General features: G+C 42.3%; 1 protein-coding gene across 1 annotated transcript in view; it reads right to left on the reverse strand.

Moving 5' to 3' along the window:
* The window catches only part of CD109 (CD109 molecule), a 750,032-nt gene that overhangs the window by 120,594 nt on the left and 603,227 nt on the right, over positions 1–26,211 (reverse strand). The window contains exon 25 of the mRNA XM_085610953.1: positions 6,474–6,702. Coding sequence (XP_085467079.1) covers positions 6,474–6,702 — 229 coding nt within the window. The remainder of the gene's footprint in view (positions 1–6,473; positions 6,703–26,211) is intronic.

Below are 26,211 nucleotides of genomic sequence, written 5' to 3' on the forward strand. Positions count from 1 at the left end.
ATTTCAGTGAAACGAAAAGAAATTCAGAAGAGGGACGTTTTGATCCAGTTAGAAAAATGTTCTTTCAATACAATACAACTGAACTTGGGCTTTGCCTGGGTCATTTGATTGAGTCAGCTTTGTCTTGGATTGGGGCTGTTCATTTGCCCAGCCATATTGAACTTCTATGTGGCAACTAAAACAGTTTGCTTTTATAGCATTTGAGAAATGTAGCTGGGCAGAACGGTGTCACTTTACGAAAACCCACTGCGGTCTTCCTGTAGAAAGCTCAGCAAGTGCCCATGCTATCTCACATGTATTGCTAGTTTTGAGGATTACTAAACATCTGTTCTAGCAGATCTCTTCTTCAACGTGCATGTAGGCCCCTTGAGAATCACGAAAACCTACTTGTACTATTTATATGAGGGCAAGATGTTGCCATGCTACAGAGTATCCCAGAGTCAGCTAGCTGAATTTGTAAGTCCATCACCAAATTGGTCATCTGAAAGGCCATACTGATTATCAAGAACATATTACAATGCCTCAGGGGGAGGTAAATAGTTTGAACATTTTCAAAAGCTGGAATTTGATTTCAAACTTTAAACTTTAAACTGGAACACTTAGTGGGACAGGTGGATTTCACTGATCAATCAACTCAAAGACGAGTTTGATCTGGACATGCACCTAAACAGAAGCCATGAGTCACACTGTCATCAATATTTTGATAGAATGTATAGCTAGGTATCATTCTGTGGTAGCGCCATGACAGCAGAAATGTCCAGGCACAATCCTAATCTATATGTCGCTGACCATATGATCATAGATTCCAGATCAAGCTGGAATTGGAGTAGGGTGAGCATATTCACAAGGAACTCAGTGTGGAATGCTTTCTTCTTATAAAGGGCAAATCAAGTCATCCTTCACTTTCTACTACATAAAGATTTCTCCCCATAAAAACTTGATGTCAGTGCCTAAACTGACTCACATGCCCACAACTAAAGCTGTGCTTATGAGAGAAGGGTAGGGCTCATCAACCTATACCCTTCCACGAAGGACTACTAATTAAATGTGAGGGTTGTATTTTTGCACTAAGTTAAATAGGAAAACATGTTGAGTGGGGGAAGAATGTCAGAGAGGTTGCAGGAGATGGAGATATAATATTAAAAGTATAAAGATATAGACACATGAAAGAAAAAAGATGACCTTAGGGCAAGAAAAAATAGAAAATGTAAAGGAACAGTGAAAGAGGTATAGAAAATAGGTGATAGGGTGGAGGAAATAAAAGAGAAAACAGGGTAAGCTCAATAGGGGACTGCCGAAATTCAAGGAAGCATAAAAGAGCCGCAACAATCCAAGTTGGGTGGGGGGGAAGAGATAGAATATATAAAAATGTAAAATCTAAAATCTAACACTAGTCTACAGTACACAGCTGCCTAGGCTTCTTTTGAAATAGACTGCGATGGAGTGTGGTCAGGTACAGTTGGAGGTTTGGACCAGTCAAAGTGTTTACATTTTGTAGGTTGGAAATCTTCAAAAGCCAAGAATGGAAACTGTAGCTGACGTGTCTGCAGTGTGGTACCATATTAACCTTCACCATAGAACGTTTTTAGCTGGAAAATCTGCTAAGATTAAGCCATTAGTGTTGCTTATTTTATTAGAAAGGCTGGCATCAACTGTTATAACTTTGGTTTTTAGGATTTCAAAACATCCTTAAACTGTTAAGAAAGGTTTATTAGACACCAGTCCATGGTCTAAGTTCCCAGAAGGCTGCCTACATCTCTACTTCAGCTCTACAGCAATATATCCAGTTACAAATGGCTCCTAGAATTTCTCTGTAACAGCATTTGTTTCCTTTTCTCCAAGGAACTTACACACTCCCCAGGCAGAGGGAAGAGAGTTCTCAGGAAAAGGCATTTTTAATGTCCAGTTGCAGCTGGTCCAGTGGTTTTTTTCTTGGCAGTCTCTTGTACCTCCGAAATAACTGCACTGGAGGTCGGTGGTAAGTTGGAAAATGTATTAAGTAAACTCGATCCCTATAACAACAGCTAAGCTGTTCTTCATCCAGCCCTAGCATAACCGACTTCACTGGAACGCTAGCAGGTGATAAGGAATTTATAATGCGGGTTAATCCTACACTTCATGTTCTTACAGAAGGGTTTTGCCATACAAGCTTTTAAAAACACAACGCACCTCCCCCCTTACAAATGACCAATGCATGGGGAAAAATAACAATACACATGAAACATGTTATTTACCTACAAAGAGACATACAAATGGATACCATAGCATCATATTCAAAGATGACAAATTATTTATCATAATCCCGGAAGTATGCAGGTGGTTTGTGATTCCTAACACTTCTCAATGTATTATTCTAGTCACGTGCCACAGTAATTTCAAGCAAAGCATCACCTGCAACCAACAATGAGGCATTACAAGGTCATTCAGAGGACCCGTTAATATCTCTATCAACCATTAAATCGCTGTTGTCCTGCTCCTCACCAGCCTGAATTTGACAACTTCTTTGGTATAAAGCCACATGTCTGTTGTTCAAGCTCTCGTCATTGTCCAAGACCATGGAAAACCAACGCAAATGCCTGACTTTAAATGCCCCTCTAAATTTTGACAACCCTCCTCCTTTCTGAGCACATCAAATCTTCACCCAATCACCCACTTGACTGTGTGGCATACGTTTCTTATCCCGAGTAAAATCTTCCCTCTGTCAGAAAACATCTTCTCTCTCATCCAGGCAGAAACTAACTTGGTGCCTGCCAACCTTCCCTTCATTAGCTCAAAAAGAGTTCTTTGAGTGTGATAAGCAGCCACCATGCACATCATCATACCACCAACATCATGTTTTCCTGCTACAGCCATTTGAATTGTGCCTTTGACCATTCTGTTAGCCCTCTCTACAACACCATTACTTTGTGGATTGCAAAATGAGATGCACTTATGCACAATAACAAGACTACCAAAAACTTTGCATCTCCCCAGAAATTAATTGTTTTATATTATCAGTTATAATTGCATTGGGAACACATTCCTCCAAGAAGATTTCCGTCAACAAAGTAATAGTAGACCTAGTGGCAATCTCCCTCATAAATTTACAATTAACAACTTCAAATGAACATCCACAACTACCATGGCATATTTCCATTCACTCCTCAGCTCGGGCATAGGGCCAATAAAATCCAGACTTAATGTATGCCATTGTTCGCCTGGATCAGATATGTGACCCATGTCTGATTTTACACCCACCTTTAAATCTCTTTTCTCCTTCTGTGCACACCTCGCAGTCCTCAACCCATTTATCCTCTTGTTCATCCATCCCAGGCCACCACCAATTCTCTCTCAACCGATTCCTAATTTTGGTTTGCCCAAGGTGCCCCTTGTGTGCCATTCATATCAAATGTGACTGGATACCACCCTCTGGTACAGATTTCTCACCTCTCATCAACATCATGGCATCACAAAAAGAGAATTCCTCCAGGACTTTCAAACAGGGTCTGGAAGACACTGATACAATACTTCCCCTTCTCCTGTCCAATGCCAAAAGCCATTTCACCTCCTTGATTACGGGATCCAATGCCATCACCTTGACCCATTAATATTTTGTGATGACGTGCATACCTCCTAGTTCCAACCCATTCTGAATTGAAGCCAGCGTACCTTTATTTCCTTTGGCTAAAACTGCCTGCCCATCCATTACCTGCCAACCCGACAGACTGGACAAGAAATCAGCTACACAGTTCTTTCATCCTTGAATGTGTTCAATGACATAACAATAATCCTTATGTGTAGCTGCTAGTCTTGCCAATCTAGCTGATTAATTACCTGCCACCTCCCCCCCGGCAAAACCTTGACCAAAGGTCTGTGATCAGTGCAAAGGAGGATCTTGGTTCCCCACAGGGAAGTACTAAAAATCTCTGTACCCCAAGCTGCCACTAACACTTTGCCTTCAATCACTGAGACATTTCTTACTAAGGTGGGCAACGTGTGGGAGGCAAATTCTACTATTTTCTCACCTTTGTTACCAGCATCACAAATAACAGCATCACAAATATGATTCTAAATCATCTCAAAACAATCCTGTTGTTCCTGTCCCCAATTAAAGTGACTAGAAAGGACCTTAACATGTCTTTGTCTGTGGGTGAAGGAGCCACTTTAGTAGCACTCTACAAATTCTCATTAGGTTTGACTCCACCTTCCGTAATACTGTAACTGAGGTAATCCACTTGTTCAACTAAGAACTTGCATTTCTCTTGGCATAGAGTCAAGTCACTAAAAGGCTGGTCACTCAGCACAGGGTCTCTACTCTGAGGCTGAACAGGAGACTGGGATGGGCTCTCCCACACCCTGTCACCCCCTCTGGGGTCCTGTACTTTCCACTGTGGAGAGGTACCCCAGACTCTGAACTGTCCGGGACCTTTAGTCAGCCATCCTGCACAACTCTTCCACTAGTTCAGGGATGCTATTCTGCAACTGGTCTCCCAAACTGCTACCCTTAGGCTGAGCCTGTGCCTGGCAAGTCAGGACTTCCAGGGAAGTACAACTACCCCCACATCCCCGGGAAACACATACTGTAAGTTTTGTGCAATAGTCTGCCGGGCAATGGTCTCCTATTTGCTGTCCAGACCGAGCATGGAGTCCTCCCTAGCGAGCAGTGGGATCACCAGGGTCAGTTTTAGAGTGATCAGACCTTGGAGCTGGCAACCCCTGACCCATTGGTCCTCCCTCTGGGGACTGTCTCCCCCTCTCACCCCTCAATCTGGACTTATGCACCCTCCTCTCTGGCGTGATGCTGTCAGACCCCCAGAACTGGTGGGATGATTATGGCAGCTGTCCCCCCACCCAATTCTCCTGACACTAGGTGGCGGCTCCCATCAGTGAATGGTCTACTGGTACAGACCAGACTCGCCTGCAGTGCCCCCTCTGAGAGCAATCGAAGCATTGGGGCTGGAAATATGGTACCCTGGGCCTCTGCCCACCCTCCTCCCCTCTTCCTACTCTTGGAAATGACGTGGGGCCCTTCTCTCCCTCTCCCCCACTACACTGGGACCTGTCTGAGTCACTGCCATCCTCCCCCTCACTCTAAAGGAGAAAACCTAAGCCACTCCCCTTTGGATTACAGGAGACAGGTGCCAGTCTTATTTCTGTTTTAGGTCCCAGAGTCACTGTGTTCTACTTAAAAATTATTTTCTATTAGATTGTTGTGTAAAGGCCATGCTTGTTGCAATTAATTGTCTGGATTGTGATTCTCAGCATCTGTAAGGGATAGGAGGCGGATACTGCTTTTCGGGACATCGTAAAGGCAGAGATGATGATGGAAGAATCTGGAATTGTATTATCCATGAGAAGAAGATGAACACCACATACTTTGGTAAATCTGATTTTTGATTTGTTCTTAATCAGTGGGAATGTATCTCTTGGACATAATTTAGTCAGGTGAGACTTGCCTCGTCTACCTTTGCAGACAGACATCCCCTCTCTCTCTCTCTTTCTCACTCTTTCTCTCTCGCCATCTCTCTCACAGACTTACTTTCTAGTGCAAGTACAGTTTTCCTTTTCTTGATTGGAACCTTCATTTGGTTCTTCTTTCGATTCTGTGTTTGCAGGCACCTACAGCTTCAAGAATTTTTAACTTACCCACAACCTTAGCTTAGCATTAGGTAGTTTTCCTTTATGGGAAGGGAACATTTTCACTTTGCATATGCTGTCTTTAATAACTTGTTCTTGCACTTGCCCTACTGAATTGCCTGTATTATATTCATACATGTTGTAATCAGGTAACTATTGGCTTATACTTAGCTGATTCGATTTGAGATTCCTTGATAGTTTGCAAAATTACTCTTCTCTGTCATTTCTGTGGGGCAAGTTCTGCTTCACTGTCATTGAAATATTGTTAAATAGCTCAGTGGACATAGCAGAGATTTGAGTTTGCACCAAGTTTTCACAGTGCAAACACTATTCTTATCTGTCATGCTATCCTCTCAGTATTTGCGGTGTATGTGTGTGTGTCAACATGAGGTGTTGCCAGATAGCTTAAGGTAACTGTGGTAAACCTAAAACGATTCTGTCCCTTTGGAGAAGGTCATATGTCCTAGTCTCACAAGTCCCAGGTAAATAGGTTAGGAGTCATTCTCTCAAAGAGGTATGCACTTTAGATGCTCTTCTCAATCTCTGACCAATGCACTGGGGTCTCAATCCAAATAAAACCCAATAACATTGCAAGCTGGGAAGGCTCACTAGGGGAAAATGGCAAAAATTACAAAGGCGTTTTAATAATGAAATACTGGCAGGGAAGCATGACTCTACAGCTTGACTCTACAGGATTTTACGTATCTATGCACCCTTTAAAAACTGGTCAGATCAAAGTGTGATAACTAGGTGTACTTATTCACATAGACACAATATATTCTACTGCAATAAATATTAAATATCAAATGAATGTCATAGAACAATAATTCTACTTTGTGTCTGCTGAAAAGATGTACCTCGTGTCCTGGATATTCTGCAATGGCTAATGTAATGTAGGCTGTGAGAGTGACAGGGCTTTGGTTGCCACCTTTCATTTCACTGTTCAGCAATGTTCCTGGCTCCCAGAATTCACCATTCTTCTTCTGATGTTGGAAAATCCATGTTATTGTCTTCTGCAACACCGATGGATCAATATTTATAAAGGAACGTGCTTGAAGGAAACATCTTAGGACAAAAGCGGACAACCTATAAAGAAAGTCAACAGAAAATATACAAATATATATATATATTTATATGGGAAAATCTATTGCATTGCCTTCCAATCATTTTTCCTGACAATGACCATTAATTTTTGTCCTTGTTTTGACATTTTTAAATATATGAATCTCATTAAATTCACGTGATGTTATTCAGATGCGTTTGACCTAAACATGGATGCTTGCAACATAGTTTGCCATAAATCACGTATTACAGTGCAAAGTTTCATCATTCAACAGGTATAACATGAGAAATTTGTTAAATGACCATTGAAACCATTGGAAGGGTGAAACTATATCTTATGACCGGTACCGTTTTTAAAAAATATTTAGGTCACCATTTCAAAAGAATTATATGGCATGGTTTAGTGGCAATGTGGATAAGCATGATTTTTCTTCTTCAGCTGCCATTGTTTTGCTCATGGTTTAAGTCAGAGACATCGGAGTTATGTACAGAACCGCACATGTATATTTCTAAGTGAACAACCTACACTACGTCCGAAAAACGAAATGGTTATTTTCCCAAATAAGAACAATGAAGATTCTAAGCAGTAGTTTTACTTAGAAAGGGAGCGATTTCTTGCAGCATGCAACATTAGCAGTTAAAATTTGTGAAGGAGGGGCCTGTTTCCCAGTGGTGGCTGATGGCAACAGAAATTGGTACAGCAGCGTGGGGAAATAAGAATGAAAAAAACCCACTTACCTGCAGCTATTGGTTCCACTGCCGGCCTCCTCTCGGTGGCCACACAACACAGGCTCCCAGACTCCCCACCCGATCTAGACGCTGCACTCATGCTATTACCCAGCATGAGAGCAGCTCCAGGATTGGCCTGAGTGGGCTGGTTGAACACTCGCTCAGGCACAGGGAGTCTCTGGCTTTTCTCCATCCGGCTTTACAACACAGCTGGGTTGAAGAAATCTAAATGTGCATACCGGTTTGGTCGTCCTAAAACAGCCAGCCAAACCGACATGCCCACCACTGCTCCTCCCTGCTGTCCATAGAGGATGGCTCAGCCCCGCCCCAAACCAGACTTGCAGCATGGGATCTCTCAGTCAGGGAATGAAAGATAAAATGCTAATAAAATTGTTATATTATCAATTTTTTTTTCATTTGCTGGTGCTGAGAAGTGGGGCGATGCTCCACTGCCGTTACGGAGGAGCAGCCGCTGCTATTTTCAAAGGCATTTTGGAAAATGTAAATTAGTACTCTTGTAGTGCTGTCAAGTGGCTTTGGGAATTGGTCATTAAGTATCTAAAATAGGAAAAAAATTGAATTAAGGCAGAATATTCATAGACAATTGGTAGAAATATGAAAGACTGTGCCCTCATTGAATTTTTACTATAAAGGATCTATACGTTTCAGGGCTAATTAACAAAACCATCAAAGACAATGATGTACTACTCATGTTTTTATAAATGCTTTTGTGAGTGAACCACAAATTTGTTTTGGGCTTCAGTAATCCCAGAACTTTGAGAAGAGATGGAACATTTTGCTAAGTTACCCTTGGTCTAAGAAAACTAATACGACTTTTTCAACTGAATGTTTTGTAAGCAAAACAACTGATTCTTATTTTTATTTAATATTTTGTAAAATTGGATAAAAGTCATATTTATTTAATTATTTCAAAAAATCTTTTACATTTTTTAAACAGATTAAGAAAAGTTTCATTTCTTAATTAAGTTTATTAATGTAAAAAAAATCATTATTATTTATCACTTTGAAATACATGCATGATATTTAATCTCAAACAAATTGTATTTATTAGAATTAATTGTTTTGTTGTGTTCTTTTATTATCCTGTCTCCATTGTTTTCTATGAGAGCGTGTTGCAGAACCGGTGATTGACCATGTGCGATTCTTGACTCCATGGCTGGGTATAATTAACCTTGCTATGAACTGCAAAAGTCTTACAAAGTATTGCTGTGTGTTATGTATTAGCATGCCCCTCCCAAAATGTTGTTAACATTCCGCGAAACCTCTCCCATTTAGTATTAATCTTACATTTTCCCGCCACTCCCCCCGGTTTATTTAACATTCACTATTAAAATGTGTATCTGCATGTGTGTAGATGCCCTCACAGAAAAGATACAACATGCAGAAACGGAGGTCTCTGGAGGTAGGTTTGGAACAGCATTTTGTGCTGCATGATTTGTACTCCTGTATTACTATTTCACATACAAAAAAATGCAGTTTTTGAACTAGGCCCATTGTGTTCAGACCATTTTCTACAGATCTACTTATTCTAGCTGTAAATTACTATCATTAATTTTCATGAATTAAATATTTCCTCCTTAGTCACAAGCTTTTTTGAGGCCTTCCAGTAGAAAATTGTATAATTCAAATAGATAGGCATTTGCCTGGGAATTTGAAAATGGGTCATGGTATAAAATAGACCAGTAAAATGAATGAGGTACAGCCCAGAGGGGAGCAATTAGAAGGAAGACAGTGTCTACTGGGGCACATCAGTGAGGCAATTGCAGTACAAGTAGGATGGATTGTAGCACATGGTTCATGAGAGATGAGTCAACGTACAAGACGTTTGAGAGAAGAGGACGAAGGTTTATGGTGTAAGTAAGGGGATGAGGCACAAGGTGGTTGGACACATATAAGATGGAACCTGGGCTACAAGCTTCTGCAAGGAAAAGAACACCTTTCAAAAATATCCATTAAGCGCACCTAAATGCCAGAGACAAGGGACTATGCATTTCTTTTTTTTTTAGCATTGCATGGGTCATCTAGATATGTTTCTGGGAATCGGAGGGACAGGACAAGTATCGTTTACTTCGTTTTTACAAAACCAAACTCAACAAGTCAAATTCGGCTCCTTCCTGCCCAGAACCTGCAACATAACATATGGAGTCCTCCAAGAGTCTTCTCTCTCCCTGATGCTCTTCATCAACTATATTGACACACAACATTGGAAACCACAACATCAGATACCACATGTACTCAGATGATACACAGCTCCAAGAGACAGGCACCACGTAGCAGGTTGCCTGAGGCATGCACCGTGGCAGATCTCAGAACTAGCCATCTATGAATGAAGAAATGCCAATGTCTTACTAATGGGACAATCTATCTAAGCCTTTCATCTGCAACTGACCAACAACTAGAAGACCCTGCCAATACCCGTCCAAAATGAAAGGCGTGATATTTGATGGAATTGTCCGATCGGGACCTGGCTGTTAATGCTCAAGTTAACTAAGTAACCCAAAAAGTATTCCATTGCTTTCATTAGGTCCTTGCACTTCTACAACAACTTATAGAATTGTACTTATTATCCTAGTCGCCTGGACAACTGTGATGTTATTGGCATAGCACTATGTCCAGCAACAATTGCAGGTAACTCTATATCATGAAGTCCTTCTTGACTTCTGATGCAAAGCCCATGCAACAGCCAAAAAGAACTCTTCTTTGGCTCCCAAATACAGAAGGCCACAGGTCAAGACTGGGCATAGTAAGTAAGTCCCTGCACGGACAGTCATTAGGATATATCTTCAAACTAGACAGACAATGCTAAATGACCCACTGTCCCCAATCTGCAACCCTTTACCTCATTTCGAATAGGGCAATCAGATACAGAGTTCAGAGTAGGTCACAACATGTACTATGCTACAACATATCAAACTCACAGCATCATACCAGGAGACTTGAAGAAAGTATTTTGCATATCCAAATAGGTCTAAAAATCCATTTGATCAGTACTGTCTACAGACCCATGTCAGCTTAATTACCTCCATGATCAACTCATTCACCTGCTACAATAACTGCCCCCTTTCCACAGGCCAGTCAAAGCTTAATACTGTCCATTCTACTTGCAAAAAATCTAATGTACAAAATGAGGATGTTTCGGCATCAACAAGACTTTTTCATCATTTTTATTATCACCATGAAGATCACACCAAGACTCTTCTGGGCAATGGGACCTGAAGACATAATGAAGAAAACTGGAGCAGCATTCCACTCCGTCCGGACGCACAGCTTACTCCGTAATATATTCACCAAAGTACTCTGTAGTTAATCCATGTTTATATTTTATTCCATATATTAAATTGGTTAGTTATTTTCACCAAATATTATTCCTGTCACATGTGGGGCAGTGTATGTATAAAAACGTTTCTTCTGCTGCAAATATGCCTATCCAGGCCTTTTTCTAGAGCATGGTATATACATAAAACATTCTTGATAGTGGATCTCATTAACCCAATGCATTTCTGGATGCCAGTAGCCCTTCTTCAGGGGTTCACTAAAAACATTAAAACATTGACATTAGTTTATGTGTTCAGACCACTTTGTATAAATCAAACAATAGAGCAAACAATCCATAGCATGCTTAGCTGCCTGGCTGACGTTTGCCCTCTAAACGCGCAACTATACGCTAAACACATTGTGCCCAGTGAAGCCTTATTCGCCCTTCCTTGTTAACCCTTGCCTGGTGTTACCAGGGCCCATTATTTCATGATGACTCATCCTCATAAATCTACCCCATTCAAAAGTCGATAGAACCTTCGTAAAAGAACTTCTAGTTCTCTATTCAAAACGTGTCTGCTTCTCACGCACGCCAGTATGGAATACCATCAAACTGTTAAACCTGTTTCAAAAACGTACACCTAACTCCACCTCTCGACTTCAACTAATCCCATCATGCAGGCAGAAACAACAACCTGAATGACTACAGTTCCCATAAGTCACTGTTGAAAACACTTTATGCGTGTCTCTGACTTCAAAGCCTTCCCATGACACAATCTTGTATACCCCGCCAACCTCAGCTGTCAATTAGACATCAGTACCAAAGATTTACTGCATACAGCATTTTAAATTGTAAGAACGTGTGGTAAAGTTCACAACATTGCATGCTGCTGTTGGGCTGGAATTAGCACTCCACGCTGTTGCTTTGTCCGATACTTAAAACTATCCATCAAGATTTAGACGGCTCCATTTCTTGGATAATTGAGCCTGTGACCCAAGCCCTATTTTTCAATTTAAATGATTCTCCTTGGGTGCAACCTGGCTGAAAGGCCTCATGTTAGGTACCTACAAAAGTAGACACTAAAATGCTTAAGGGAACAGGCATTAGTATTTCTTCAGTTGTAGCAAATTGCATGTCCTTGTTTACGATGTTACAGGCACATGCATCATCATAGGGTTTTGCGATTCCTTAATAGCGATTATTAAGGAATCGCAATTAAGGAATAGCAAAACCCTATGCATGTAGGAATCGCTAAAGAAATAGCGATTCCCACAAATTCCTTAATTGCGACTAGCAAATTGCGAGTCGCAATTAAGGAATGTCTTCCCATTCATTCCTATGGGCCTCCGGGCCCATAGGAATGAATTGGAGATTGCGGGAGCAATTTGCGAGTACCAGTAGGTACTCGCAAATTGCTCCCGCAATTTCGATGGTGCAAGGGTGTCAAAATGACTCCCTATTGCACCCATGTATGTTCACTCTGCACAAATGTTGCATACACACATGCTCTAAGGGCATGTGTGTGGGCAACATGAAACTTAGAAAAATGCAAATAAGTGCATTTTTCTAAGTTATCGCAAATTACCATGAGGTCCAGCCTCATGGTAATTTGCTCACGCTAATAGCGAAATCGCTATTTTTAAAACTGTAATGCATTGCATTTAAGGAATCTCAATTAGGGATTCCTTAAATGCAATCGCTATTTAAGGAATCGCTATTTTGAGATTCCTTAAATAGCGATTTTTGCATTTGGGATGATGCATCCCAAATGCAAAAATACCGGTCGCAAAGGGGCAGATTCTGAGAATCTGCCCGTTTGCGACCGGTTTTGTGCTTGATGCATGTGCCTGTTAGTCCTTTCAGTAAAATGAAAAACATCATTTTCGGTGGCATTCATAAAGTCTTGCAAGAACAACAGGCTAATCAGAAAATACAAAGTACCACCAGCCATTTTGAATAGGACCATAAAATTACAAAACCTCAGACATGCAATGATCTTTTACCTGGCTTGCTTGGAAAAGCTAGTTCTCGCCTATTCAGGCTTCCTGAAGCAAGATGTTGAGCCTGGACATGTAAGATAAGAGGGAGGAGAGATACATGCAAGATCTGCTGGCATGATATTCCATAGTAGCAAATTGTACAACTCTACTGTGTTTTCCAATATGCCATTTCTTTGAGTTGTTGCACCGGAGTTAATTAATGTGGATGACAGCATAACTATGCAAACATGTTCTTAATTGTATGGTATAAAGAGTAATCAGTCAAACAATGCTTTGCAAAAGACCTTGTGACATTATAGCCTTGAGGACATCGAAACATTGATAGTTAGAGATGCTTCAGCTGACCATATGTTTTTTATTAAAATGACTCAACAGCTGTGATCTTGAAGCAAGTTTGACAACACTCATTTTCCAGAATCTGAAAGATGTGTTTTCCTAGACAGGGAAAAGGTAATCTTATGACAGTAACTTAATTAAGATTGTGAGAAAGTCGATTAGCAGTTGAAGATGATGTGGGTCATCACCAAGTAATAATAGCATAATTCTGCACTAGGTCAAGGTAAACCGGAGCTCAACCCTTGATAGCTGTAGCACAGAGCAGACAGGCTACACTTAGGAGATATGTGTAAAGCATTTGTCAGTGCAAAAACAGGTACACAGTAAATAAGCTGCATGATAAAAATCCCATTCCAATTTATAAAAACAGAGTAAATTTTCATGAGCAAATAGACACCAAAATAACAACAATTCGATGTAGAGAACTGGAGATATGAGTTTTCAAATTTTAAGGCGGTTCTAGTGGCAAAAGGTGCTATGCGACAACCACTGGTATCTGGTTGCACTATACCGGGTAAAACTCAAAAGTCAAGGCCGACCGTGATGGAGTGTGGGTCAGATACAAGGACCAGGTTCATCCTGGTGGAATGTTTAGCTTCTGATTTAGTCTTTTTTCTGGAGAAAATCCTCATTGACGAGATAGCTGGTGGGTCAGAGTGCCAGCTGGATCTGAAGAGGGAATCATCAACAGCAGCCAGCTGTAGTGCAAGAACTCTGTGGGTATCCTCCAAATTGGCGGGAAGTTTGAGGCTCTCGACAGCGAAGGCAGGAAAACTCTGTCCAGGCAAAGTCCGAAGATCAGGCCAATGAAGGTATCGAAGGTGGTAGAGTGCTGCTTGGAGTTGGTCCAAGCAGATTCCTCTATGTTCGGACTTAGAAACTTTTCTGGAAGCCAGGATCCTTTCAGTGGTGTGAACCAGCAAGTTGAGTATGACTGGCAGTTTGACATCGGGTCGGTGGTAGCCTCTGGACCTTTTTGTGAAATGTTCAGAAAAAGTTTCTCAGTATCCTGCTATGCAATATTATAGAGAAAAAGAATACACTCTAACACCAACCAAGGTTCCAGGAACTTTTGATCCCCATTTTGGTGTTAGTGTGGTAAATAAAAATTCCTTTACCTGGACTGAATTTGATACATAATCATAATAAAATAGCTCAGTAAAAATGAGAGGCAGAATCCGTGATATTAGAGTTTCTGAATGGGCTTTATTCCAATAATCGATTATAATCGGATGCTTCAAGTTCCATCACCACGGGGTTCAGGAAGTGAAGTACATACTTTATTGACAAGAAGTAACTTTTATAGTACATACGTTATAATGAAGCAAATACAGTAGGCGTAATAATTGATAAGGAACTTGAAGTGGTACCTGCGTAACCGAAAAATGGGTGTAATAAGGAGTAAAAAGACACATGATTGGTTATGATATCATGCATAGGTGGATCTATAAGATAATACTTGGCATAGATGCGCGCGCAGCAGCATGACGTGTAATTGACGTGTAACTAGGGGGTGAAGGGAACTTGACATTAGCTCTACATGTGGAGACGAAAAGTCTGGGGGTCAGATCAACCTAATCCCAAATCATATCTAACATCCTATGTTTAAAGAACTATGTTATCCATAAAGAAGGACTCTCGGACAGAATCTATTCTATACTGACTGTGCGTGTGTGTACAAGCGTCTAAGTGTCTACACTGAATGCGAGGGGGTAGGAATATTCCATGGTGACAGGGCTATGAATTACTTGCATGAGGACAGAGAAGCCGGGCCTTTTGCTTGGTAACTGGAAGAATGTTTACTTAAGCTACTAGGCAGGAATGCATCGGCTGAGGGGGAAGCAGATAATTCGAAGGTGAAATACAGCTCTTGGCAGAGAATAGGCTGATGTCAGGCTTCGTGAGCCGCGCAGAGAATGAGACAGAGTTCATGGTCACAGATGCAGGCTCAGACTGGAGCTTTCAGAGGCAGAAGGCAAAAGGAGTTTGATGACAGAATCAGGGCCTACTTGCCTGGACTGTAAAATGGCATAAGTGAACCATATAAAGCCGGTGGCCTTTCATATTTAGGAATGGAATATCCGGCCTATTCATGGCGGATCTGACAGAGGACATGTTGACGGTGGACGCACATGTATTTGCGTCTTCATAACTGGAACTGGGGGGAACATACATGTACTTGTGACATGCACATAGAACCGTTGGGGTCCAAGATAGGGGACATAACTGACCAGGAAAATCCACATTTCCACATTCCCTCCTTGTCCCCCTACTTGCCCTTCAAGAGATATCGATCTTCATCAATCCATCGATCTGTTCATATAGCATCATTTGTTCTTCTTTCTTCTTCCGGGATCTTGAATGAAATCTTGGTGGTGGAATACACGATGTGGCACACAGACCACAAATCGCTGGTCCACATTGTAGACATAGACAGCAACTGAATAATATGAGAAAGCCAATACCTAGGAAGGATAAAACTCTCCATCCCCAGGCTGATATCACACTCCAAAACCAACTGGACCAAGTCCAAGTGCCTGGGTTCTGGTGTATCTGGTTTACAATCTTATGAAGGCGAGTGATGGCTTTATATACAGATGGCGAATTTTCTGGTATGAATACGCAGCAACTTGATCCGATGACCCTACAAGCTCCGCCCCTATCAGCCAGGATGACGTCAAGGACAAGACGATTTTGAAGCACAACAATCCGCATAGCAGACTGCTCTTCTGTTAAATTGCCTAAGGCGGAAATAGTCTCATTCACTACTGCTTCAAGGGTTCTGGTTAATCTACGTATCAGCTTACTATTAGTAACAGTACCTATATAGGGAAAGATGCCTTTATTAAAATCTACATACTTGTCCCATGCCGTTTCAGTGTAATCGACAATGGGGAGATCTCTCCGCTTTCTGTTGTGTACTAAATGAATATTTCTGTGGTAATCAGGAGGAGCTAGAAAAACAGGTGGCAGAAGGAATGCAATGTAGCAGGTACCATCCCAATCTGGAGGTAGACGCATATATGCAGTCTGACCACATATGAAGTAGGAGTGGCGAGAAGCTCTAAATGAAGATTTGCCTTGATCACGGAATTCTACTATAGTATTGCATTTACTATGGCCCATAGGTATGGAACCAACCTTTCTTACACACAATTCACCCTTCGCTGGGAATACTGACATGGTGGGCAAGACTAGTTCAACTTCGGATACGACATTTAGAATCATGAGATTAGGTGTAAAATTACCTAATCCATATACTTCATTTTCTAGATCAGTTCCTGTTCTTTTGGGGCGACCCTCCTTGTCAGGGTAGCAGACCTTGAGTAAGACTAGGTTCAGGTTTCCCCATATCCAATGATCTTGGTAAACTGCTGTGTCTGAGTCTATGGAATTGATTAAACTAAACCATGCTCCACAGGAGCCATTATGTGTGAATGGATGTGGAAAGAAAGGCAGGACTCCTTCATAATTCTGATAGGGAGGGAGTCGGCCACACACCCAACAATTGGTGGCATTACTAGTCTGATGGGAATGATGTAACATACTAATGAATGTGTTATTGCGCAGCGCAAGTCTATAAGATAATTCATGCGGAGGTAAGTCACTAAAAGAATGTTCAGTAGTAACATTATAAACATGTCTAGAAATAGGGTAATATATGTGCAACAACATACTCGTAATAATTATTAAAAGACTCAATAAAAACAGAATTAATAATGTCCCCATACAGTAGCTACGCAGTGATTTACAATACGCCTGTCGTTTCAACATTTTCCGGGTATTTTCTCTACTCAGGTCCAAGGGATACATGTCAGAGACAATTCAACCGCTTCACCTTGGAGAGGACTTAAACAATCAAATTGCTCGACTGTTTGGGCCTAAGCTTTAGTTTGTAGTTCTTAGAGTCATTTGGTTCAACAAAGGGAAGTTCTGAATCAGTCTGTGAGGGAGTGCAGGGCACAGTGTCTATATCCGAGGATAGTCCATGAAATTTCTTGATGTGGCTTGAATGAATCCAGCCCTTGCGGCCCTCGATCTTCACGGCTGTCCTCGTGGTCAACAGGACCAACTTGGGGGCTTTCCACCTGGGCTCCAGCTGGGTCTTTCGGTCGAAATTCCTCACAAACACAAGATCACCCGGAACAACGTCATGGGGTTTCACCTCAGTGTTGTCAGGAAAGGCTGCAGCTACCTGTGAACGACAAGATTGTAGTGCAGACATCAAGGAAGCCAAGTAATCTGTCAGCATATTACAGTCAATGTCAGTTATTTTGCGTGGTATGGGCGTCCCCCACATATTCGGTGGTCTGCCGAAGATCACCTCATACGGGGATAGCCCTGTTCGAGAGTGTGCTACCATTCTCATGTAAAAGAGTGCAACGGGTAGCGCTACTACCCAGTCGACACCTTTTTCTCTGCATATTTTGGACATTCTGATTTTCAGTATCTGGTTATGTCTTTCTACGAGACCTGCTGCCTCGGGGTGTCGGACACAGTGGAATTTCCACTGGTATCCTAACAGAAGTGAAACGTGTTTCATTAATTCGGATGAGAACGGCTGGCCATTATCTGAGTAAACAGCACGTGGTAAACCGTATCGTGGGAAGAATTCTCGAACCAACTGTTTGGCAGTAGTCGGGGCAGTGTAATCTGAAACCGGGTACGCCTCTGTCCAACGGGACAGAGCGCAGACAACTACAAGAACATATTTGAATCCTCGACATCGTTCCATCTGGATATAGTCCATCTGGAGTACTTCAAAAGGATGGTTAGGAGTATGAAATCCACCCTGTTCTACGGGAACGCTTTTTCCTGGGTTAAACTGACAACAGATCATACAGGTACGGACCTTTTGTTTTGCTGCTGCTCGTAAATGTTTATTGAACCAAATGTGTTGAATGCTGTCTAGCATAGCTTTTTCTCCTAGATGTGCTGGACTATGTATAGTGTTGATTATAACTTGGACCATTGAGTCAGGAAGGAACCATACAGACTTTTCCTTCATCATCCATCCTTGGTCCGTTTGGATCCCTATTCGTGGCTTGAATACAGGCTTGTGTCAGAGCGATGAGCTCTGCGGCTTGAGCTGACAAAGTATTTATACGATTAGTTTCAATGACTTCAGTATCTGTTGTGACTGCGTAAGCGGCCACTAACTCTCCTGTACTTGTTCTCATGCATGAACCATCTACATACAATGTCAGGTCTGGGTCTGATAATGGGACATCGGTTAAGTCTTGTCTGGGTTTCGTTGTTATCGTAATAACTTCAATACAGTCATGGGCTAGTGGGTCTGTTCCTATTACAGGTAGAAGTGTGGCAGGATTCAATGTGTTACAGCGTCTGATTTCTATATGTGGCTGAAACAATGTAAGCTCATATCCTGTAAGTCTGGCTATGGTCAAGTGTTGTGTTTGCGTTCTATTCACAAGAACCTCTACTGCGTGTGGTACTTGAACTGTCAATGGATGTCCTAACACTATAGCATCGCTTTGTCTGATTGCTAAAGCTGTCGCTGCTACTGATTTCAGGCATGCAGGTAAAGCCTGAGCTACGGGATCTAATGTACTAGAAAAATAAGCACATGGTTTGTGTGCTCCTGCTTGTTCCTGTGTGAGTACTGACAAGGCAGTACCTTCGCGTTCTGTAACAAAGAGTGTAAACTGTTTCCTGTAACATGGCGTTGCTAAAACGGGTGCTTGACATAAAACTTTCTTTAAGCTTTCAAAAGCTTGTGTATGTTCCTGAGTCCAAGGGAGAACAGTCGGTGTGGCTGCCTCCTGTGTGGTTAACTGAATGAGTGGTTTTGCTAGAAATGCGTACTGAGGGATCCACTGCCTGCAATATGACGTGAGGCCTATGAAAGCTCGTACTTCCTTTTGTGTCTTGGGTATTGGCATGTTAGCTATTAACTGAATGCGGTCGGGTGTAAGCTGCCTTCCCTCCTTGGACAGCGAGTGTCCAAGATAAACAACTCGCTGGACACAGAATTGCAGCTTAGAAGGGGACACCTTGTGCCCCTTTTCGGCTAGAAATTGTAAAACTGTCAGCGATGCTTTTTCACATTCGGGTTCGCTTCGGGCGGTGATCAGCAGATCATCGACATATTGAAGCAGAGCGGTGTTAACTGGCATGTGGATACTGTCAAGTTCTCGTTTCAGTGCTTGGCTATAGATGCTGGGGCTTTCTGTAAATCCTTGAGGTGCGCGTGAGAATTTAAAACTGCGCCCATTTAAACTGAATCCGAACAAATATTGACTTTCCGGATCTATTGGGACGCTGAAAAAGGCATTTTTGAGATCAATTACAGTAAAGAATGTTGCTTCGGAATCAATAGCTGTCAATAATGACGAGATATCTGGGACCACAGGGAATTGTGGCACAATGCATTTGTTTAACTCGCGCAGATCAATAACCAATCGATATACTGGCGGGGCTGTAGGATCTGTTCGTTTAAGAATCGGAATTATCGGTGAATTACATACATTGGAGTCTGTTTCTACAACTACTCCTTGGGCAATTAGCTCGTCAATGATTTGTAGTAAAGCCACTACAGCATCTGGTGGTAACTTGTATTGTCGCATTCGTGGTAGCACCACTCCTGCCTTGAGTGTGACTCGATATGGTGTAATATTCATGCAACCAACATCAGTAGGGCCTTGTGCCCATAGATGTGTAGGTAAAGTCTGTAGTCGGGGATCCATATTTCTAGACACATAGTGACCTTTAAAATCACGTAAAAACAACCTTACTCCTTCCGGAGAACAACATATTATGGCTCCTAGGGCTTTCAGAGTTTTAATTCCTAACAGATTTTCTGGGCATGATTTAGTAAGCAATAAATCTGTAGTTCGTGTCAAAGGTCCTATCGTAAGTGGAAGAGGCTGTGATACTTCATTAACAATAGGTTTTCCTGAAAAACCAAGGGAGATATTCTGAGACCCTGAGAGGGGTGCCCCTGGAACTTCACTACGTTTTATAGTTGTTCGACTTGCCCCTGTATCGAGTAAGAATTTTCTATCTTGACCTAATAATTCACTATGTACATAAGGTCCTTCTTGATCTACAGGAATCTCGATAAGGGGTAAGTCAACTTCCCTCTCTAGGCTAGTTCATGCGTAACGCTGATACTCAGGATATTCATACTGTGCAGTCTGATACATTTGTCGTGTTGTGGTCTGTGTGGCAGCAGCAGGCAACGGTGGTGCAGCTGGCACAAACTGTATTGGCTGTTGTGCGGCTGGCATGGCCTGGGCATGCTGCATAGCTCCTTGTTCATTCTGATCTTGTCTGAGTGGCCGTGGTCTTTCTTGTGTTTTACCTATGGCGATATTATGTTTTAGAACTGGACAATCGTGTACGTAATGACCTGGCTTCTTACAATAATTGCATGTCCCTTTTACCGGTCCTGCTGAATCGGAATGTGTCATACCCTTTTTATGTCCTTCAGCTGGTACTGTCTGGGCAACTAGCATTTTCATTTTTGTGTCTTTCATGCGTCTGTGTTCATGTTCCTGTTCCTCTTTAATTCTATTGTGATGGTACTGTAACATTTGTAACATTTGTGTTGGAGTGTTACCTTGCCAGGTACTCTCGAATTTTAATACTCTATTCTTTACCGGGGACAGAGCATTTTCTACTAATTTTGTTACAAACAGATGCGGGTATGATTCGCTACTTGCTTTTATGCCACTATTTATACCAAAACATTTTTCAAATCGGGCATAGTAATCACTAGTGTCTTCATCTTGCTTCTGTTTACAGGCTGAAATTGTACCCCAATCTTCCTTTTTCGTAGTTAATAAACGTGGCAGTACCTGTACTAGCAAACCTGGTAGTGCTTTAGTTTTATCCCCGAGTCCTGCTCCTGCAGTTCGGGCCTTTTCTTCCGCTTCTAACACTGACCATTCTATCTTTTGGTCTCCTACCTCCCACTCTTTTTCCTTGAGTTTCTCATAAATGCCAGCAGGCATCAACACCTTTAATATCGTCATAATGTCGGGATAGGTATACTCTCCCATGAGTAACATGTCTTTAATTTCTCGGTGAAAACCCGCTGGGTCTTTGTCATGACTAGGTACCACTTTCTTCATTTCTAACAGTTCTATTTTTGATATGGGCGTATATACAAATACGCGCCTAAACTCGTCGCCCTCGCCTTTTATTGGGTGTACTTCTCGTAAGGGATTCTGTCTATCCATGTGATACGTTGTTCTTTCCTTGCTGGGCAATGAGGTATGCTCTGAGCATACAAAAAGAATATACTGCTTTCTTGACATTAGAATTTCTTTAATTAATTCAGTACCTGGACCTCTCCATTTATTTGTAAGCAATTCAGTCAATATGTCAGGTAACGAACCAGGGTCCGAATGCTGACTCCGATATAGTATAATGAGTTGTTGAATCATATAAATCCCAGCCAACCTCTGTTCATCTGGGGTGAGATTCAAAAATGTGTGTACTACTGTAGCATCACTATATTTTCCGGGACTGTCCACCCAGTGGACAGCTGCCCTGGCTAAATCTTGTTCATCCATAGAATCGAGAAAATGATAACCCCTTCGTTCTCGGAGTAGTTTGTCAGCAGTTTGGAACGAATGCTCGTTAGACCTTATATTAATTATAGGTATTTGGAAATTCCTGTTATTATCTGGACATATCGGACGTATTGAGTCAGTATGACATCTAGTCTGATCCCTATGACAAGATCTTCCTCTACCTACATAGGCTATGGTGTCCAACTGTCCTGCGGGCGGTCCTGACCCTTCTTCCTCGCTTTGTTCGAACTCGTCTGTCTGTAATCTCTCTTCGTGTATCCGTTCTATTTCTTTACGGATCTTTCGGCACATGGCTATTATACAATTTTGCTTATCGTGTCTTCCTTCTGATATATTCTGGCTCCATCTTGTAAGAATATGCATTGCATCCGGGTCTACCCCCGGTCGGTCTTGATTTCTGATCACACAGTTTATGAGGAAACGTAACAGTTCCCCTTGTATCTCTACTTTCTGGAATTCCATAGCTCTGTTAATACATTCTGGATCTCGCCCTGTTTGAACAAAATGATATATTTTATCTAGATGTGCAGTCATTCCTGGTAACTTCGCTAAATACCCTGCGGCTCGTCTGATACGTAATGATGCCAGGACCATTTCGTCCTCTTTACCGACCACCTGGTCATATCTACAATCTATAAGAAGTTCCTTAAGTGCACGTTCACTTACGAATTTGGGTGTACGTGAATGCGCTGACTCTTGAAAAACAAGTTTATTTATTCTAGGTGGCGTAAAAGTATTGCTAGCACCTCCCGTGGCCCCATCTGGGGTGTCGGGTGTGAAAGGATTCGTCGAACGTGACACAGCAACTATAGGTGTGGACACCACTGTAGAATCGATTGCGGAGACAGATGCGGAAACAGATGTGCTTGCCGAAGCTAGTGTCGGGACTTGCTGTTGCACAGGGGCAGATACCTGATCCTGACGTTGAACCCCCCCGCCTGACGGTCTATGTGGTGCGGGGTTAGCATACTCGGGAGCTGCGTCATCTAAATATGAGGAAAGAAAAACATCTTCTGCGGTTCTGGGATGTCCTTTAGGATGTACCTTAATTGGAAATAATGGGGGTGGCAAGTCTTTTGGCATCTCTGGAGCAGCCTTAGGTAATCCTTCGGCTAGAAGGGGATACATACCATTCATAAGGGCATTTCTTTGTCTATCTACTTGTTCCGATTTCACTCGGATACCTTCCTCAATTAATAGATTTTCTTGAACTTTATTTGAACTTTCTTTACTCTTCTCTTCCTGTCTACGTGCTTTTTCTGTACGTCTATGAGATTCTTTACGCCATAACTCAACAGCGTCTTTCTGTGACTGTCTGACCTTTCTTTTCCATAATTCTTCCTCGACTTTCATGATGCGCTCTGCATCCCAGGTTCCCGCTGCGGGCCACCTTTGACTTTCTGGCAATCCCTTGGTATAATCTACCCATAAATCAAGAAATAATATGGCATCTAAGCCATGCTTGTGATACATAAAGTGCCCTGGAGTATCCCTAGGAGGAATAGGAACTGCTTCTTCAAGCACCCCTTTTCTAGTAGTAATCTGTCTTAACTTCGAAAAGAGCGGCATATTGACAACTGATCCGATACTTAATTTTGAACACACTTAATACAAAAAGCACACTAATGAACAACCATTCATACCACAATATGCAAGACGTTTAACACATTAAACATTAAAACATTAAACCTTTAACTGAAACAACAATGATGATCGTCTGCATAACTAAATCACCATGCTTAATTCTTGACACTTACTAGATACTTCGGAATACTTGATATACTGCTAAACAGTACAGATACACTGCTAAAACAGTGCAGACCGGATTTGTGTACCCAAACCCGTCTTGACCGGCACAACCTATGTGCACGTCAGAAATGCCTCCCCAGAAATGGTACTCACCGGGTAGCTTCGGAAACGGAAGGCCTCAGTAACTTGAACTTGAACCGGACTGGACTCGACTCGACTCGTCGGGAACTGGACTAGACTTCGAACTGGTGGGTCTCGATATACCTCGGATCTTGCTCTCTCAGCTAGGCTCTGGTCGGGATACTTCGCACTTCTCACCGCCTCGTCTGGGTGTTGATCGTAGTCTCAGTCGCCCCCGCTTGACCGGAGGGAGATACAGGAAATCCTGCTGGTACGCGTAATTGTCCGTCCAGCTGTGGCAGGAGACCGGGCCTACAACTCACCGCCGGCGCGTGAGATGAGAAAGTGTCCCTATTCGGGCGCCATCATGTGGTAAATAAAAATTCCTTTACCTGGACTGAATTTGATACATAATCATAATAAAATAGCTCAGTAAAAATGAGAGGCAGAATCCGTGATATTAGAGTTTCTGAATGGGCTTTATTCCAATAATCGATTATAATCGGATGCTTCAAGTTCCATCACCACGGGGTTCAGGAAGTGAAGTACATACTTTATTGACAAGAAGTAACTTTTATAGTACATACGTTATAATGAAGCAAATACAGTAGGCGTAATAATTGATAAGGAACTTGACGTGGTACCTGCGTAACCGAAAAATGGGTGTAATAAGGAGTAAAAAGACACATGATTGGTTATGATATCATGCATAGGTGGATCTATAAGATAATACTTGGCATAGATGCGCGCGCAGCAGCATGACGTGTAATTGACGTGTAACTAGGGGGTGAAGGGAACTTGACATTAGCTCTACATGTGGAGACGAAAAGTCTGGGGGTCAGATCAACCTAATCCCAAATCATATCTAACATCCTATGTTTAAAGAACTATGTTATCCATAAAGAAGGACTCTCGGACAGAATCTATTCTATACTGACTGTGCGTGTGTGTACAAGCGTCTAAGTGTCTACACTGAATGCGAGGGGGTAGGAATATTCCATGGTGACAGGGCTATGAATTACTTGCATGAGGACAGAGAAGCCGGGCCTTTTGCTTGGTAACTGGAAGAATGTTTACTTAAGCTACTAGGCAGGAATGCATCGGCTGAGGGGGAAGCAGATAATTCGAAGGTGAAATACAGCTCTTGGCAGAGAATAGGCTGATGTCAGGCTTCGTGAGCCGCGCAGAGAATGAGACAGAGTTCATGGTCACAGATGCAGGCTCAGACTGGAGCTTTCAGAGGCAGAAGGCAAAAGGAGTTTGATGACAGAATCAGGGCCTACTTGCCTGGACTGTAAAATGGCATAAGTGAACCATATAAAGCCGGTGGCCTTTCATATTTAGGAATGGAATATCCGGCCTATTCATGGCGGATCTGACAGAGGACATGTTGACGGTGGACGCACATGTATTTGCGTCTTCATAACTGGAACTGGGGGGAACATACATGTACTTGTGACATGCACATAGAACCGTTGGGGTCCAAGATAGGGGACATAACTGACCAGGAAAATCCACATTTCCACATTAGGACTAAATCTCTCAGAAGCCACCGGCATGGTCCAAGTCAAATCCAGTTGGAACTGGTCATATGAGCTCAGCAGAGATTTGGGCATCTTGCAGCTTTGTTGGTCCTGCTGCTGAACAAGAGGCTATGCTGCTAGCCCTTGATGTCCACTCTTCTGTCCTGTATCCAAGTGGAGAGCAGGACCAACCCTTGGGCTATCTCTCGACAGGATAAACAGCAGCTGCAGTCCTTCATCTGTTTTCCGCAGTTCTAGAGATGTTCTGAGGAGGGAACTGAGGAAGCTCTTATACCTAGTGCTAGCCTGTTGGTGAGGGAATCTCCTGGCCACTCCCAAACCAATGGGGTAAAAGTTCCCTGGGGTGACCTAACCCTCATTTGCATCACTTGTTTTGCGTTTTACTGAACAGCTATCCCACAGCGCGCCCTCTACCTAAAATGAATATGTCCGAACTTTTCTTCCTTTGTGCAGAGCTCTGGCCAAACTTCTGAGGTGTGTTCTAGAGAAGTCTAACCCCCCCTGCAAACCTGTTCTGGAACAGGTCCCCACCCCCAATGGGGATTGGTGCCAATCTGGCTACTTGGCAGGCATGGTGAGAGCCATCTGTCTATGACAGAGGGTGTCACTATGAAGCTTGTGCATTTGGTGGGCACATCCCCATGCCATCTGGTCAGGAGGAGATCACAACTCCTCTCTCTCATTGAATGCCCTTTTGGTTCTCTTTCATTGGAGTCTTTCGCATCTCCCAGCAGGTTGCCAGGTGACAGTTGTGGATTAACTCTGAAAGGGCTACTAAAGGCTTTATGCAGGAAAATGCTTTCTAAAAGTGGCATTTTCAGAATAGTAACTTAAAATCTGATTTAACTATTTGTTTGGACTCTAAATTACTGATAATTTGCATCCTGGTTCTACCTATTCCCAAACTGAAGTTATGCATTATAATGTGTTAGAATGTAACTAGTGCTGTTCTATGGTAAAGCCAGCCCTAGCACAGTGAAAAAGAGATTTTGGAATTTTTTCACTGCCAGGACATGTAAACATGAATACTTCTCCTGCTTTTTAAATACCATGCACCCTGTCATGTGGCCTATATGAGGGGTGACATATAAGTATTACAAAAGACAGTTTAGACCTACCAAAAGATGTTTTTTGCCAAGTCTAAAGTGCAGTTTTGAAAACTGCCTGCAGGCTGCAGGGGCAGGGCTGAAGAAAAGCTTTGCCTTGTTACATTAGTG

This window comes from Triturus cristatus, chromosome 6 (assembly GCF_964204655.1).
Source record: "Triturus cristatus chromosome 6, aTriCri1.1, whole genome shotgun sequence".
In the NCBI taxonomy this organism is placed as follows: domain Eukaryota; kingdom Metazoa; phylum Chordata; class Amphibia; order Caudata; family Salamandridae; genus Triturus; species Triturus cristatus.